The following is a 19463-nucleotide window of genomic DNA, read 5'->3' as shown; positions in this document are numbered from 1 at the left end:
CATGTGTCGATGCCGATGGCGTGTGCAGTAAACAGTTATAATCGGTTTTTCTGTTTTGTGGCTTAAGACCTTAAAAGCAAACAGTATAGCAAAAAACACACACTTATATGGGTGTCTGAATGTATGTATTGTTTGAGTTATTCTTTCCACAATTCATTTACATTTGTTACCTTTCTTTTTGAAATATTCTGTACTAATGTCGGCTAACCAACGTGCTTAAAGGGGTTCTCAATAGGGTAGTTTTATGTGAAGGGATATAAAATAGGCTGGGATGCGTTATTTTTCTATTCAAAATTTGTAAAGTATAGTAACGACTTTTAACTTCAGCATAAACAGCGCTCTAAAACCACTTCTTTTAAAATGAAAATGAATTGAAAGTTTCAAAGGAGTACTGTTATATAAAAGCTTCCTTCGTATAAAAATTTTTTCATTTCCTACTAATGTGGCCGGAAAATCGAATAACTATAATAAACTTCAATTTTTTGAAAAACAAAATCCAAGGAGCTTTCTTATATAAAAGCTTTTCTTCTGAAAAAAAATTCCTATTCCGATTATTTTTCTCGGAACGAAATGAGGTTTTTGGAAAAAAAATCCCAAGGAGCTTTCTAATATGAAAGCTTCCTTTGTTATAAAAATTATGCTACTTCTATCCTTATGTTGTATAAGGATTTCTATCCTTATGTTGTATAAGGATAATAATCTTATTCTTTTTGAAAAACAAAATCGTCTAACAATTAATGATTTCGTACAATTAGTTAAATTGCATAATAAAATTCTAAAAACCCACTGAAAATTTATATTTTATGTCTTGTATTATGTACTAAACTACTCCATGATTTTTATTAAAATATTTATAAAAATATGATTTAAATATATAGAGCAAATTACACAGAATTATTTAGTACTAAAAATGAAGTGAAAGCTTTTTCAAGTGAAACCTTCATGTACTGTAAGCTTAATTTTGCACTTATTTTCTACTAGTTGCAAATAATACACGACGAAAGCGTCTTCTGAATAATTGTTTAGACCCGAAACTAAAATAAAAACTTAGCAGGTGAAAGCTTGCTTCGTTTTAAAGTTTAATCTCTTATTCTATTTTTTACTTTTTTAGTTTTAATATATTTATGTCAAATACAAATCGAATTAGGTCCCTAACAAACAATTTTTTAGTAATGAAATTAAAATTAGAGCTTTCCAAGTGAAAGTTTCTATCGTTATAAAGTTTAATCTCTTACTCCATTTATTAAATTGTTTAGTTTTTTTCCTATCTATTGCTTAAACAAATCGAATTAAGCCTCTTACAAACAATTTTTTAGTAATGAAAATTAATATGAACATTTTAATGTGAAAGATTTGCTAGTTTTAATGTAAGTATCCTATGTGCTTACTTACTTTCTACATAATTCGTTTTATAAAAAATTATTTAGTGCTAAAAATTAATTAGGAGCTTTTTCGCGTGAAAGCTTTATTGGTTATAAAGGTGTATGTGGTTGGGTTGTAGATATAACTAGAGTGTCTTCTGCCTCGAAAGTATTCTCTGAGAGAAGGAGGCGCTTCGGATCCTAGAACCCAAAATTCGTGACCAGAATTTTTGTTTTTACTTTCTGTAAGTACTTTATTATATTTTAATTATTTGTTAGTATAATATAATATTTTTTTATTTTGTTTATGTGAAAAAAATAATTATATTACGGAAAGTGCCTTTCGCTTTCATTTTTTATTTTTTACAATTGCCAGGAGCAACCCAATAAGCCATTATAAACGCAAACACTAAATATTTCATACTCCAGAAGCACTTCTTCCATATTTACAACAAAAACACGCGCTTGAAAAATGTGGAAACGTAGCCAAGACGCACAGGCACACACACCCTCAAAGCCTATTAGCGGAAAGTATTCTACTGACATATGTATGCCTCTAACGTCAGCTCCTCTCTAAACATTTCTCCCTCTGCTCTTTATTGCTTTTTTTTTTACCTGCCGTTGAGCGATTTTTGTTAGCGCCATTTTCAGCGCATTTTGCTCATAAGTACCAGCCGTCATGGCGACCACACCATAACCATGGGTGCAGGGTGCACGTAGCGTATGAGTAACACCTACTAGCAAGAGTAGCGGCAACAACAACAGTCGTGACTGAGTGCGGCCTAAGGCAACAGAGTGCATTATTTATTTGCTTTTACGCTTTTCTTGAGACTGTCTCATTTCAATTCTGCCGTTTTTCCTGTTTTTCTCCATTTATGCTCCTGCTGTCTTGCCACATTCTGCTGCAGGTCGTATAATGCCAACAGCAACAACAACCCTCGCGACTCGTTGGCAACGTTTAAACAACAGCCCACGCAATTTGCCTGCCACAAACATATTTGGATTCTTCTTTTCTTGTTTTCCTTCGCACCACTGAACCGCCTGTTTGTGCAACCCGGCGGCGCACTCGCTGCCTTTGACGTATTTTCCCGTTACAATTGAAACTGCTCAACGTCGCTATTATGCTTATGCTTTTACTCACTGCTTTTGGGGTTTCTTCTTGTGTGTTTGTTTTTGCTTTGACTATTATTATTATTTTCTTGCCCTTTATTTTATTTTGTATTTTGTTTCTTTTGTTGTTTATTTTGCTTTTCGTTGCGTGACGTAAACCGTACGACAGACGGACAGTCGCATTGAATTATCGTGATATGTTTGTGCAACGCGATTATATCAGTACATGGCGGCAGTTATAAGGTGGCGTTTAAATGTAAGGCTGCCGGCTACCCACTCTTACACAGAGAGAGAGAGAGGTAAAGAGAGAGCTCAGCTTAATGCCGAGCATGGCAACGCAGCAAATGTTTGCTGTTGTTTGTGTGCGTTTATTAAGTGTTACGTGTTGCTGATAGCTCGGAAAGCAACAATAACAACAACAACATGGAGAAAAGTCAGAACAACAACTTATGTGCTTACTTGTAACAATTGTAATGTACAAGTATGTCGTTTTGCTACCAGTGTTGTTGTTGTGTTTTTCGTTTATGTCCATTTCATAACATTGCTCAGCCAGCACACATACGTATATGGTTGAACGCTATTAATATTTTTTTTAACGTTTTATATGTTCTTTACTATTCTGAGCCAGATATGTTTGAATATATTTCCATTTCCTATTTGCTGCGAGCAAACGTAATAGAGTAGAATGAAAATATCTTTATCTTGATTTTTATTGGAGATTGTACCATTGCCTTGAGTAATAATCCATGTCAAATTCTGTGCAGATTCCTTGTCAAATGACAAAGTTTTCCATACAAGGACTTAGTTTGAATCGGTCAGTTTGCGTGGCAGCTATATGCTATATTTGTCTGATGTCGGCGTATCCGACAAATGAATTGACGTGTGAATAATTTCCTATCGATATCTCAAAAACCGAGAGACTAAATCTACGCAACTCGTTAGGCTGTTAATTCATATACATATGTATATATTTTATATGGTTCAGGGTACAACAATATTTGAGTCTTTTTGGAACAAGGCCAATATTTAAAATAATTATGTATGTATATGCAACCAAAATTTGGTAAAGTCTCACAGTGGATGGAAACAGTTTTTTTTTATACTCGGACTGAAAAATATGTATATAGATATATACATGTAAAAAATAAACTAGAATAAGGAAGAAATTTTCGGTCGCAAGCTAAACTAACAATTGAGCTGATACAAATTTTAGTAAGTTTAGTTTACAAAAACAAGTTTACGTGGTTATTTTGCTGATTGCGATTTGGTTTTTAATCTCTTTATTGTTTATTTACAACTGACATTTCTTACAAAACTTCGAACTCTTACACAGTAACAAGATTTGCCATATACATGTTGCCTACTTCTAGGGGCATTTACTACATTTTTAGTGAAGTGACACACCGCAAAAAGATTGCAAATATATTTGGTAGTTTTTTCGTATTAAAACAAAATCTTTTCCCAGCTGAAAGTGGAAATTAGGCATAAAGATTATTCGCTCTTATTAAGGTTATACTGAGGGGCGTAGACATAATATTTGGACTCTATGTAAAACATTCAATGGCAAAAAAAAGTTTGCAATACAATAAAATTTAAAAAAAAATTCCAATTGTAGCATTGGTATTTAGTAACAATTTTAGGGAATCAAAGGTAAAAGTCCAAGGTTTAGGTCAGTTTAAAATATTTCATATGGCATAAAATTGTCTTAGCTGAAATTGAAAATCAATATATCTCATTAAGCACTGAATATGGTGCTCATGTATAAATAAAATATCACCTTCACTCTACTTTGTACCGATTTTAGGTACACAAAAGTACCCATAACTAAAATTGTGACAGTGAATGAGGTTTGCACCGCGACCTAAGGTCTATTGTGCGCCCTCAGCAAGTAGTCAGTATTCATTCAAATCACCATTCGTCGCTGTAAAAGATTTGATACCGTTTTACGGTACTTACTTTGGTTTAAAAAGTTTTGCTTTCTCAGATTAGCAAATGTAATCTTTAAAGTTTTTATAAATATACCCCAACCTATACTCATTTAAGTGTATCTACCATATGTATGTCAATATTTCCTTGTCATCGATTTTCACTTTTCCCCACACATTTCACAATGTTAGCCTTTGAAGTTGAGTCAGCTGTACATGAATGGATTTCCCATTGATTTAGCTTGCTCTAATTTAAAATTTCACCCACTCCCACTGCCGCTCTCATTCTCTCCCTCTTTCCTCTCTCTACAAATTACTTTCACTTTGATCGAAGGTGACACTAATGTCTTGTGGAGATGTGATGATTCGAATTAATTATTTAATAAAAAAATTTAAATAATAACATTTTTCCTTTTGCTAATTCAACCGTTTTTCTCTCTCTTCTTTACAGGATTTTTACATACTGCGCTACCTGTTTGTTAAAGAAAACAAAAATCTCTTGTACAACTACTGAAACCATATATCAATTACCATAATAGCAAGAATAAAATCATTTGAAAATCTAAAACAAATAATACAACAAAAAACAGCATAACCGTCCATTAGCGCTAGCTGAAAGAGTTTTCCCCGTCGAAAGCTATGAAACTTTCAAGCGCATTTTTTGTGAATAAACGGTGGAGCAACAAAGCATAAAAACGGCGCGTGAAAATTTTAAGCAAACGTCGTATCAAGTGTCAACACCAGCACTCTAAATAGACGCGATTCTACAAAAAAGTAGCAGAAAAAAACTTAGCAAAAGCAAAAAAAAAACTATTTTTTATAAAAAGTTTATTCTGTGTACATTCACACCCACACAGAGAGAGACATACATATACCGGACGTTTTTATACGGTTTGCGCTTGTTTGGGAATTTTTAAAAGAAGTTGACGAGATTCATTAGCCAAGCACAGCGGTGATACTAGTACAAAATGGGTAGGAAAAAAATACAAATATCACGCATCACTGACGAACGTAACCGACAGGTGAGTGAAAATAATGAAAAAAAAAATATTTTGTGAAAAAAATTATAATTTAAAAAGCGAAAAAATATATTTTTTATGATTTTTTTTTATTTACATATAATATATACAAAATATTAAATACTTTAAATATTTTTTTATACAAATTAAATTATTAAACAATTCGAAATATTTATAAAAAAATTTATTTTAAAAAATGCTAAATATTTATTAAAAACGATTTACATAAAAAAATTTATTATTCAAATATATATTTTTTTATTTTATAAAAATCTTTTTAAAACTAAAAATATTAATTGACAAATATAAATAAAAAATATATATTTTATAATTTTTTTATTTAAATATGTGTAAATACAAACAATTAAATATTTAAAAATAAAATTATAAACATTTAATTTTAAACAATTCGAAATATTTATGAAAACTTTTATTCTGAAATAAAATAAAATGTTGTTTATATATTATTTATAAAAGTTATTCATATAGAATTAATTTTTTTTTAAACTTTTTAATCAGCTAAAAATACCTTAAAGGATTGGATTTTAAAATTTACTACACTACTTCTGCTAAAATATACTACACTTTTTAAGAAAAAATTATAATCATTTTTAAAAATTTTGATTAATAAAAAACTTTGGAAAATAATTTTTTTATGGAAAAGTCCAAAATTTATTTTTAAAAAAATCCTCAAAAAAAGATTAAAACAGAACTAGATTAACAATGGAATTTTTTTTATCAAATTTTATTTTTCGTCTATTTTTATAAATAATTCTAATAAAGCATATTCATGATATAGAATATATTAAAAAAAACTCTTTTCATTCTCATATATATATAAAAATAGTATCAATAAAAAATTAACAGTCTTTTTTTTTTGAAAAAATGAAAAATTATTTATAAAAAATTCCATAAAAAATTAAAAGTTAAAAAAGAAATAGTTTAGGAATGGAATTTTTTATATTCTTTTCATTTGTTTAAATTTTAAATAATAATAATTAAAATCTTTAAAAAATGCATTTAAATTCCTGAAATCTACATATTACCATATTCGTTGCATACTTTCATTTTACGTATCCACCATCCTCTAAGCGCACACTCAGTCAAAGGAAAAGCATTTTGACTTCCATCCACCCCCGTGCTCAGATATCTCTTATTTCGACCTCCTTAATCAGCGCTCCATTATTCATTCATTCAACTCAGCATTTCTTGTATTTTAAGAAGACTGTTGCAAATTTAATCATCGCGTCTAATTAGAAAATAATAAGTGACAATTAAATTGCAAACGAGCTGTGTATGCAACTGTGGACAGGCTGTAATTTCACTACCGGAAGGATATCCGCTTGTATGGAAATTAATATTAGGAATGTTCGCAATTCGGGTGTACAAAATTAATTGTTGATATTCTTAGGTGAAATATGAACATACATATTATGATTCATTTAATATTGAAAAGCCTTCCGAAAACGGATTCTACCTTATAAAAAATTGGAACCATACGCATCCGAGTTATCTGAGCGGCCATGTCATCGTTCCACAGCCATAGATTTCGCACTGTGAGAAATCTACAATGTTCTTCTTCGATCGATTGGCCGCTCATTACCTATCTGTGGTCATGGAGCTTTTAGAGAACTTCAGTTATTAATTTTTTTTTTTCATTTTCCTATCAAATTCACTGAGCCCGATACTTCACGTACTTTGTATCGATTGCTGTCTTCGTTATGTGAATCACTAATTTTCAATTTCGTCAGTTGTGATTATAAAGCATTAAAAAACTTATTTTTCCAAATATTAATTACTCTAAATTTAAGGACATCCCTAAAACGTATGAATATAGGCTCTCACACTCAATATTATATTGAATATCGTCTTGAGAGTCACAGTCTGTCTAATACGTACAGCATATAAGCAACTTTATAGCTACTAAACCCACTGAAAAAGCTGTCTCTTGGCATATGCCTTCGGCTTTCGAAGGCGCTCATATTCCTCAACGCTCAGTACGGCAGCAGAACTAACCCACACACTAAGCTATAGTGTCTATATAGGTTTCTAAGTATATGTGTGTGTTATTGTCTTTTACAAAAACTGCATTCTGAACTGTGTGTGCATTGTCTGTCTACGCCAGTGTCTCATATCCTTGCATTGAACTTAGAAGTATGCGATAAAAATCGATTAATTGGAAACCAAGGCTAGGACTTCTCGTCGACGGACAATGCCTTAGATGCATATAAACTAAGTTTTCTGTGCTCAATATAAATGTACGTAAATTATTATAGCCATTTTATTGTTTATAATAGCCGTCGTTCAACAATATATATGCACTTAATATTGAATACATACATGCAACAATATACGAGTATATACTTTAAATAGATTTTAACAAAATTCATAAAATTTGAGAAGAATATTTTTGAATTTTTTTGTTATTATGATTTGTATTATTTTTTTTTTTTGTCTCAATTCCTCGACTATTTATAATATTATATTAATAATTTCTCCGTTTCCACCCTCCACAGGTTACATTCAACAAACGCAAATTCGGCGTCATGAAGAAGGCCTACGAGTTGTCGGTTTTGTGTGATTGTGAAATTGCGCTTATTATCTTCTCATCCAGTAATAAATTATATCAATACGCTAGCACTGATATGGACAAGGTCCTGCTCAAATATACTGAATATAATGAGCCACACGAGTCACTCACGAATAAGAATATAATTGAGGTAAGTCGGAAATATATAAACAAACAAATTTTACAAGAATAATAATAACAAGTAATTTGCAATAATTTGTGGTGTACCTAGGATTGCCATAGGTTAAAAAAAGACCCTCTCAATATATACATGTATTGAAAAGAAACTGGAAAGTAAACTCTAAAATATATTTTTATACATTAAAACATAATTATAGATCAAAATATTTCATATATAATATAAGGTTAACTAACAAGGCAATACGATATTTAAATATAGCAGCAGCGCCACCTATTGGACATATGTGTGTACTTTTATATGTGGTATATATGCAGCAGAGAGAAAAAAATATATAGTTTTAGATACAAGTCAACAGCTAGAGCCACATATCTGGCAATTAAAATTTATAGAGGAAACTCCAATCCTCTATCACAAGTAGAGAGCATAACTATATAACTTCACATACGTGGATCTCGAAAAAAATTCGTAACAAGTGCTCTGTGTAAAGCGGTTGAGAATTTCTTAATTATTTTCTGGAAATCGGTTTTACATGTAGACTTAAAGCCTATAATCCATCCATTCTTTGAGGATGGTTTTGAGATCAATTCAGTGTTCATATCAGTACAGAGGAGGATCAGGAAGGATTACTTGAAAATTTCGCGTCATTTGGAGTAATTTGGGTCTTTCAAGACTGGATATAAGTATGGATTCACTCAAATAAAGAATGACAACTTGAAAACGCCAGACCCAAATTTGGTCTACAATTGCTGCCGACTTTACTCGTGTTGTTGATCGTTGTCGTTGCTAAAGCCGATGCTGTATGGAGTTATATAGCACGTATCGCTTAAAGTTCTTTAAAGTTTGTTCTGTTTCTAGCGAGTTTCCGAAAGTTTGGATTCTACAATGAAATAAAAAACAAATTTATGAATCACATATGGGGGAAATTAAAAGACACCTGTTCGTTATCCGTATTGCAAAGTTCCGATTTCGTCAGTTATCTCTGGCTAATAAGTGAATCGATGAAGAAGACTTTTTGGACCAAAACTATAAGTTTCGGTATTTTAACCGTTACATTACTCACAAACATGCCCAACAAATTATTTTGATTTATTCCTCTTATTATCTTCCTTTTTATTATACTTATTTCCATACACATCCATTTTTGCCGCCGCTTGTCCAAGTTATCAACTCCTGTTGCTTACATTAAGTAGCATTGTGCCAATAGAAAAAGTAAAGCTAGTTAAATCAGATGCCTGAATGTAGGCTATGGCGTATAAAGAGAAAAGGAAAAAAATAGGAAAACAGTAAGCAAACATTAGCGGCGTGTGAACTCGAGCGCAATAAAACGCTAACTGGTTGTTATGTCGATACACACATTTCTATTGACATACATATTTACTTAAAACAACAAAGCCAACAGCGCTTTTACGCATCGCTCAACCGATGCATCAAATTATGCAGAATTAATTGAGTGTAAATGACGTCGCATAATTACTTGTTGTGCCTTATATTTTATTTTTTTAAGAAGTTATTCAATACCGAAATGTTTCGGTTCCGAAATTTCGGGATTGCAAAGTCCGGATTTATCGGATTACAAAAATTTAAACTAAAATGTATTCGAAAATAATTGTTGTAGCTTTTTTTAAATTTATTTATAAGTAAATGTTTGTAATATAGATGCCGGGATTGCAAAATCGGTATTTTTCGAGACACCAAAAAACTTCGTTTATTGAATAATTTAAAGACTAGTAAGAAATTTTTTATTCATTTATTAGTAAAACTTTTTAATATACAAAATTCGGGATTTACGTGATTAAAAAAATGTTTATTTTAAATTTATTAATAATTGTATGTTCAAATTTATTTAATTTTTTTATTAGTAAAATTAATTTTTTTTATATTTTATTAGTAAAATTTTTAATATAGATGTCGGGATTACGAGAACGGAATTTTTGGGATTAAAAAATTTTTAGCTTAAATTTATTCAATGGCCAAAAATCAATATAAAATCGAAAAAGGTTAAATATAACTACCATATAATTTATTTGACATGAAATGTCTAAAATTCAACTTTTTGGTATTTTCTACAGCTTAGATGACTTTATCATAAAAGTAAATATATATGTACACAATATGTATGTAAGTAGTTAACCGTAAAATTTTCAATATCGGCAGCCAAAACATCGTTCCGCGATTTCATTGTTTACTTTTCTTTACTTTCCTCCCGTCTCATTCATGTTCACACATATCGACGAGACACCTGAGTCGTCAGTTGTTTATATTATCAATGTTTTGGCATCTTGTTGACACGCTGCGCACTTTCGATGTGCCTTTGCCACCTTTCGCCTTGCCTCACTTATAAACATATAGCTATATTAACACATAAACAAACATATGCATATACGAGTAAGATGCTATAGAACTCTACCTTCCACCTTTCAAACATATTCACCTTGTCTACCTTTGTCTTATAGCGCTTCCTCCACTTCGAAGCTGCGTTCATTCATACTTTGCTCTCGAATTTATTATTTCTATGCTTTGTGTCGCGCTTTTATTTTTATAATGTTAATTCACGACATATTTACATAATTTTACATTTATCGCTCACGAAATTAACGCGTTTCGACACTTGCACTTTGTGTTGTGGGAGAAGAACAGGAGTTGCAGCTGACGCCTGTAAGCGCACACGAGATAGCAATATAAAGCTGATGCTGTGAAAAATGTAAACACAATATACTTTTTTATGTTTTTAATTAGACGGTGCAACAACCTTGAAGTAACCCGAATTTCGGTTACCGAATTTCAACTGTCTTCCGTACTAGGTGAGGCATCGTATTCATATAACTACTATAGATAATATTCTTCGTCGAAAATACAACCCGGTTCTACTCCAAATTTTCCCAGTTTCTCTCGTTATTTTTTAGAGCATTTTCATCCATCTATTTTTAAATCGAGTCTTCCAGCATACCATAGTCTTTCAGTCCTGAAAGAGTTGTCATGTAGAAAGTTCCTTAGCGCAGCTCAGTCCTAGCCAAGGTCCGTGTCAAGGAAAGGATCAAAAGTCCGTCGAAGTCTAAAAGCCTTGGAGACCGCAGGTCGTTTAGCATTATGCATCGCTCGGAAGCACACCTGCTTTACATACCCAGGGCTTTAAACCTAATTCATTTCACGCGATCTTTGAGCAACTTTAACCCCTTAGAAAAGTCGCCTCCAGAAGACAGTTGTGTGATAACCTTGAGCTTGAGTCGAAAGTTTTTTTAATATAATTTTTCATATTTTATGCATCGAGCGAGGTCTATTAAGATCCTGTAAAGCATTATAGATTCATTAAATTACAAATCCCCTTTTATATTGATAAAAAAAACTTGGTTAGACTAATAATTTTACCTTACCTCATTTTTTTTGTACTTGCAGAAGGAGAATAAAAATGGCGTCATGTCACCAGATTCACCCGAACAGGAAGCCGATTTCACACTCACCCCCCGCACTGAAGCCAAATATAATAAGATCGACGAAGACTTTCAGCTGATGATTCAACGCACTCAAATGGGTGGAGCAAGCGCATCCGGTCGCAATCTTGGTAATACGAATTACACACTGCCGGTATCGGTGCCGGTGCCGGGCGCTTATGGTGACGCCATGCTGCAGGCGAGCCCACAAATGTCCCACACAAATATAAGTCCACGGCCGTCAAGCTCAGAGACCGACTCAGGTGGGATGTCCTTAATAAGTTAGTACGGAGTAGTGTCGCGGCGCACACACCACCATTTTCTTCACTTATCGTTGTGTTCAGTTGATCGTTATTTTCTTGTTCTCTCTTTTTATTTTTATTCATTTTTGCTTTCTTTTGGATTGTATTTGTTCGTTGTTGTGTTGCATTAAGTTTGTTGTTATGTCTGCTTTTAGTTATTCATATTTTTATTTTGCTTTATACTTTCAATTTCACCATTTTGTAAGAGTTTTTGTGTTTATTATTTTATCTGCGCGCAAAAGAATTTATTGCTTTGTTTGTTTGCCTGCATTTTGCTCGATTGTGTTGACAATGTTGTTTGTTGCTTTTGATTGCTATTTTTTCTATTTTTCAGTTTCTTTATTTGTTGTAATTTCGTTTTCATTGTTCTTGTTTTATTTTTCAATCGTTTCTTGGTTTAAACTGAGCACGTTTTTGCGGCTACTTAAATTTTTTTCATAGGCTTCATATTATTCTTCCTCACACCTGATAGCTTTTAAAGTTTTCAGCTGTACACGAAAATTAGAGAATTTTTGAACACTCTTTGGTATTGCGCTTTAGTTTATGATTATCCTAGGTCCTAGCAAATCTTAAAAATTTTAAAATCTAGTCCAGTTAACCTTTTTACTATTGAAAAGTCAGCTCTAAAATTTCTACGATCTCTTCGTTGATGATAACCAAGAAGTCAGCACATCTTTAAGAGTATTAAAATATTATATTTTATTTTTGGTACGTTCAACAGTTTCGACTTGCCTGATCCCCAGTTTGTATACATTACAAGTATATTTGACAGCTATATCCCCAGAAAAAAATTCATTAACGCTCACTAAATAAATTAGTTTTGGAACTAACTGATATCTGAACTCCTTTCTTCAACTTCTAAGGAACTATTATATCTTTTTCTGAAGAATCGACAAAAATATCTCTTAGAAGAAGAAGACCTACTGAAAAAGTAATTTTTCAAGAGTTCCAGAGCCGGCCATATTTGAGATATACGACAAGTTGGTTTCATAAAAAGTCGATCTTTTTATAAAACCGGTATAAAAATGATCAGCGTAACGAGCTGAGTGGATTTAGTCATGTCCGTATGTCTGTCCGTCCGTTTGTTTGTATATACGCGAACTAGTCTCTCTGTTTCTTTAGAACCGCCGATGTCGGACTATTATAGCATATAACTACTATACAAACTGACCCATCAAAATCAATTTCTTGCATGGAAAACTTTTTAATTTGACGCGACATTTTCAACCCAGTTTGAAGGGTAATATTATAGTTTAAAAGAAATTATGTTCAAATTTTTTTGTGGTATTTTTCATTAGGTTCATTCTTTAGAAAATTGCTAGTAATTTGATTTTACACAATATGTGCCTGAATAACTTTAAAAATTTTAAGATTTAGACCTCAAAAAGAAAAATATGTATAAAATAATATGGTATATTAAGGATATATAATTTTTACTTCAGGATTTCAACTTTTTGCACTTTGCTGTTAATTTTATACGTCCTACGTTCACTTTTTGTTCGTCCGATCCGCACATATATTCATATCTTAACCGGTATTCCTAATATTTTGCACGTGACTGTAATTTTAAAATTGTTCGTCCTTTATAAAAGTGGATTAAAAAAGGTTGTTGTATCAATGCTTTTTGTTTATACCAACGAATCTATTTAAAAGTTAACTCGATTTTTGTCTAATGATCTTTATTTTAGGCGCAGAATTGTATATCATACATTTATATGTTTTTGGCACGTGCTGTATAGTATATGGTGTATGAATTCTATAGTCATCAGTTTTATGCTCATCTAATCAGTTAGCCTGCAACCTAAAAAAAAAAATTTGCAATAGAAAAATAATCTTGTAAATTTTATGTTTTAAAAAAGTTTTATTAATTTTATTACTTTCTATTTGAAACTATTATTTGGTATTTATTAAACTTTTTTTTTGTATTTTTTTTATTTAATAATTTTTTTATTTAATTTGCTTTATTTATGCTTATAGTTTTCGTTATATGCATTTAGTTGATTTCATTTCGTTCATTTTATTGCACGCACCGTTACGAGTTTGAGTTCTTTCAAGAAATATTCAAAAAAAAAAAAATAAGGAAACTCGAAAGAAACTATATCTATTATACATATATTTTTTTATGTTTTACTCTAAAGCAATGCAAAACGAAATTTTTTCTCTTTCTCTTTTCTTTTCATTTACCACAACCACAAACCATCAAACAACCAAAAAAATTAACTCACCAATATATCAAAAAAAAAATATATATATATATTTATATATGACTGTGTGTGTGTGTGTTTATGGTGTCCATCGAACGATAAAACGCCACTGCATATATATATAACTTATACAACAATAAAACAACAACAAACACACAGTTTATCCATCGGGTTCCATGTTGGAGATGTCAAACGGTTATCCGCATTCACATTCGCCGCTTGGTGGTTCGCCCAGTCCAGGACCGAGTCCAGGTTTAGGTGGGCGTCAAATAAAATTGCTTAAAATTAAAAAAATTATACAAAAACAAAGTAAAGATTATACATCATAGTGCCCATTAACATCATACTAACATTTCCCTACATAAAAAATATTATCAGCAAACATTAATAAATACTACTAACAACAATTAATGTCACATTTTTAATATAATTTTAAGGTTAGGTACCGAAGCATGCCTTCCTGTGCGTACATACATGTATATAACTGCAAATTATAACATACATATATACCTTTTTATGTGTTTAGTATTACGTGTGGTGAATTTCTTCATATACAAGTACTGTCCAAAAACACTAACAGCAACAGCACTACATAACTCATGCTTGATTCTAGGTACACATTTTCACTCTCCTCAGCATAGTGTGTTGCTTTATTAACCGTTAAATTGTATACTGACCTTCACCTCACCTCAAATTCACCAACTAACCACTCCGTTGTGCTTACAACTACATTTTGTGTCACTTGTATTTGACGTGTAAAATTCTAAAATGACACTTCTAACCCCAAATTTATAGCTCACCACCTGTCACACAAGCAACAGTCACCGGGCGGCCAAAATGGACGCGCTTCCAATCTACGCCTCGTCTTACCAACACCACTTGCTCAAAACATGTCAGCTGCAGATGAGATAAGCTACGGCGATGTGAGTAGTTATAATTGAATTTCTCTTTTATTTTAAATATAACTTTGCTTTCTTTTTGGTTTACCCAAACAGCAGCGACACAATCAGGCATCACTCAATACGCCCGTGGTGACGCTGCAAACGCCCATACCCAATATGTCGGGATACACATTTGGGCCGCAAGATTTCTCTATGAGTTCCTCCGATGTTATGAGTTTACAGCCATGGACCACACATCAGGGACTCGTACAGCATTCGGGGTGAGTAAATTGAGAAATTTTAAATTATTTTTTTAAGGTGATAAGCGCAGAAAGTGCTTTTGTTGTCGAGTAGTGTAGTAAATTTTAGTTTAGTCTAGTCAAATTTATGAAATATTATGTAGGTCAATGTTTTTTTTTTAGTCTAGGACATTAAAATGCATTACGGCGGCTATAGGATTTCCGGATGTCTTTCAGAAAGTGAGTTTAAGGACATTCTTTGTTCAGACTTAAGGAGCCCAGCCGGTTTTGGTAAACATTTTTTAGCTAGGAGTACTTAAAGCTTTTTGCTATCCTCTCTGCGAACAATATACGTTGAAACAACGATGCGAAGCTTGAACTAACTCGAATATATTAAGAATGTAAGCTCTCTTCGACAGTAGGTCGATAGTCGTAAGACCGGAGGCTACGGGAACTTATCAATTTATAAAATCGCAACTCTGGAATAGCAACTCCGTATAGTTGTTTGCATGATTCAATTTGCCAAAGATATTGATCAACTATTTCTGCGTTCGCTGACACGAAATAAAACTCCAATTAAGGGGTCCAATTAAGGGGACACCTCTTTAATTATAGAATTTGACAATCTTGGGTTCTCATTTTTGAAAACTGTTACTTAAAAGTAACGGTTTTATCCGCTGTCCTCACATATTCATACTTAAAAAAATAAGGAAAATCTTGGAGATTAAGCTTAGATTTTTAAACTTTTACATGAAAATTTCAATATACCACTATATGCATATTTTTCTGACTCTCACTCTATTTTCTCCCGTACAGACTCCCCCATTTGGCCGTACCGAATAGCACACCACCGCCTGCCACCTCACCCGTCTCGATCAAAGTCAAATCCGAGCCACAATCACCGCCACGCGATCTCTCCGGTTGCCATCATCAGCAGAACAGCAACGGTTCAGCGGGCAGCAGCGGTAGCGGTGGTGGTGGTGGCGGCGGTTCATCCAACAACGTCTCCACCGCCAATGCACTCGCGCTTGCCAATATGAATGCGACGGCGGTGATAGCGGGCGGCAGCGGTGGCGTCAATTCGGCGTCCGAGCAGGCTGCCAATCTGAGTGTACTAAGTCATCCGCAACAACATCTGGTGATGGGCGGCTCAAGGCCCTCTTCCACGGGACATTTAACGCCAACGCAAGGAGGTAAGCGCAAAGCAAATTTTAAAATTTTTCTGAATCTCATTTTATTTACGCAAAAAAAATTTGGCGAGTTTTAATGCGTGCTAAATGCTCTATTTACTACTAAGTGATGCTAGTTGACGTATTTTTCTACCTAAATAACAAAAATATTTAACAATAGATATTTTATTAATTTTTAATATTTTTTTAGTTAAAAAAAAATTTTTTTGAAACTTTAACCCTTTTTTTAATTTTTTAAATTTTTAAAATTTTTATTAATAATTCTTTTTTTTTTATAAAATGAATAGCAGTTCACTCTTGTTCTTGTTATTGTATCATAGAAAATTTGTTCTTTTACTTACTTAAATGCTGTTGTGCGCCTGCGTACATATGTTTGCATAACAATAGCGATATAGTTTTTTACTTAATATTACCAAATAAAACAAAACAACAACAAATAACCGCGTAAGCGCATTGCATTTGCGGCAGCATGCCAGTTTTTAGCTAAAAATAGTTGTCTTTTACATAGAGTTTTTCCTTTATCAAATGCGTATTAACGTTTTTCCATTTTTTATCCAATGTAATTATAAGTAATTATAATTAATACAAACACTAAAACATGATTACTATTTATTTTTTTTAATAAACGAACCAAATTTGTTAGAAATGTCATTTTAAGCGAAGGAATTCTTGAAAAACAAAATTTTGAAATGAAATTAGTTGAGGAAGTATATAATATGCAGTAATTTTAGTTAAATTTAGAAATACAGTGTTAATTATTTCAGCAGTGTAGCCTGTGCGTAGGTTGTGTTGGCCAACAGTGCGTATGAGTAACATTTAAATAAAAGTAATAAATTCATGCATTAACATATAATATATCATATATGCATATATCCATATTAAGTATTTTGTGGTAAATACCTTAACTCGTCGCAACATGTTTACACGATAACAAAAACAACACCATTATCGCAGCCAGCGATTGCTATGAATATAAATGTTACTCATACGCACCAGCGTACCCAAAGGCAATGCAAAGAATCAGCTCCGTCAAAGCGTGTTAGCGCCTAAAAAGCTTCCATAACCACATATCTTACACTCTCCATTATAGTATACATCCCTATACCCTCTTGAAATAAATATTTTTGTAATTTTTTGTTACTATTTCATTTGTTATATTTTTCTCTTTCTCTTTACATTATGCGGTTGTACAAAAAATTAAAAAACAAAAAACTTATTAATATACCGAAAATATTAATACCCATCCGCAGTGCTAGATAAATATGAAGGATATCAATACCGCTCACAGCTGGGTGCGAATTCTAGAGTATGGAATTTTGCCGGTAATATGGCCAACAAAATAGTAACTGTTAATACAGCGAATATATATTCATACAAACCATCACATACATACATACATACCTCCCTACATGGGAATCTACATTCACACATGCATTTTAGTACATATTTCTCATAGAATTAATATATTTCATGCACCATATTTAATAAAGGCATTATCGCACAATATCAAAAAACACAAAAAAAAAAAAACAAATAATGTCCCTCACTCTTGTTCTACTCACTATTTGCCACCGCACAATTGTGGGTTACTATCTTCCAGGTGTTTTGTTCATATGTTTATAGTTAGTTAATTTTTTATGTTTCTCTTCCACTTTCCTCAAGTCTGGTAGCACCTTTCCGCACTTTATGGTTTACCCACTGGCCATACTTTTGTATATAATTCAATTGGTACCCAATTATATAGTTATTCATCTAAACCTGTATTATACACATACATCTATACGTATAAATGTACAGTTAGTCTCCTGTGTGTCCTAGAACGCCATATTTCCTAATGTGTATATATTAAAATAATTTGGGTTACTAAACTCATTAAATTTTTATGTATATCATGGAGGTATATTTTACCGTCTATCACATACATACTTGCATATACACATATGTACATACATACATAAACCATTTATTATTAGTGTCCAAAATTATTAACCTTATCGCATGTCTGCTTATATATATTATATGTATAATTAACTATTTTAACCAAAAAATCGCTTATGTTTCACTAAATTTATATTTATATATAATATTTGTTTATGTAATGATGTAAAAGTTCCGTGGCTACCGCTAATTTTATTATTATTATTTTATTTTTTGTTTTACTTTCCATATGACATGGATTTTTGATCCTATTTAAATTTCACAACTTTGAAACATTTTAATTTTTAAGCCTTTTACTTTGGAAAATCCGCTATAATTAGAAAGTTGGATCAAAAAATACATTACAGTGTTAAAATTATATTTCAAAAGTTAAAAGTTTAAAAACTTTTATTTTGAAAAAACTTTATAACTGGAAAGTTTGATAAAAAAATATAATACAAGTTAATATTCTCAATTTCCAGAATCAAAACTTTTAACAATTTTGATTTCGAAAATTTTTTTATCGTAGTTTTTTTTGGTTGAAAATTATCATTACCAAACTACCATATTTTTGAAAACAAAAATAAAAAATTTATTTTTAAAAGTGTCTAACTTCAAAAACTGTGATTATGGGAATAAAAATATATTACAGTATTAAAAATACGTTTCAAAATTATTTTATAAAATTTCGATTTCAAATGATTTGATTTTGAAAAATTAAATTTTTTTTTATTTTCAAACGTTATGTCGTATACATATGTTCTTCATGACGAACAATAACTATTTAAAAAGTATATTTCTAATTGAAAAATTCGGATTTCCAAATCCATTTTTCATGGAGTTTTTTTTAGGCATTTTACATATTCTTCGTCTTTTTCCAAAAACGACAAGCTGGTTTTTTTTAATTTTTGTTTCAAACGGCGGCTATACGTATCATTTGCCAAAGATCTCAAAGCTCAACTTTTCTCTTACCTTTAACATACAAAGCATTTTCTATATTCCAAAATCATATTTATCCTCAACAGTTTGATTTCAAATTTCTAATATAATATTTTCAAAGTTCAGAAAGCTCTGCAAAAGCTCTATTATTCTCTCAAATTTACCTTTCAAAATACTCTCTATATTTGAAAATAAATTGTATCTACTAAATTTTGGCAGAAAATCAGAAGCTCTCTT

The 19463-nt window shown here is 31.7% G+C and overlaps 2 protein-coding genes across 18 annotated transcripts in view; both read left to right on the top strand.

Moving 5' to 3' along the window:
• Positions 1-19463, top strand: part of Mef2 (myocyte enhancer factor 2) — a 185045-nt gene that overhangs the window by 164049 nt on the left and 1533 nt on the right. For 10 of the 17 annotated variants that reach the window (XM_070108587.1, XM_070108590.1, XM_070108586.1 and 7 more), the window contains 8 exons: positions 4848-5418; positions 7932-8135; positions 11520-11835; positions 14220-14318; positions 14856-14983; positions 15056-15222; positions 15997-16373; positions 17621-17692. In XM_070108587.1, coding sequence (XP_069964688.1) covers positions 5365-5418; positions 7932-8135; positions 11520-11835; positions 14220-14318; positions 14856-14983; positions 15056-15222; positions 15997-16373; positions 17621-17692 — 1417 coding nt within the window. In that variant the 5' untranslated portion in view covers positions 4848-5364. The remainder of the gene's footprint in view (positions 1-4847; positions 5419-7931; positions 8136-11519; positions 11836-14219; positions 14319-14855; positions 14984-15055; positions 15223-15996; positions 16374-17620; positions 17693-19463) is intronic. The other 7 variants (XM_070108597.1, XM_070108599.1, XM_070108598.1 and 4 more) reach the window with 5 other exon arrangements.
• LOC106622240 (putative fatty acyl-CoA reductase CG5065) overlaps positions 16252-19463 on the top strand; it is a 71430-nt gene continuing 68218 nt past the window's right edge. The window contains exon 1 of the mRNA XM_036376524.2: positions 16252-16373. The gene's annotated coding sequence lies outside the window, so the exon portion shown is untranslated. The remainder of the gene's footprint in view (positions 16374-19463) is intronic.

The sequence above is a fragment of the Bactrocera oleae genome, chromosome 4 (genome assembly GCF_042242935.1).
Source record: "Bactrocera oleae isolate idBacOlea1 chromosome 4, idBacOlea1, whole genome shotgun sequence".
Taxonomy (NCBI): Eukaryota; Metazoa; Arthropoda; class Insecta; order Diptera; family Tephritidae; genus Bactrocera; species Bactrocera oleae.
This window is presented reverse-complemented; position numbering and strand designations above follow the sequence as displayed.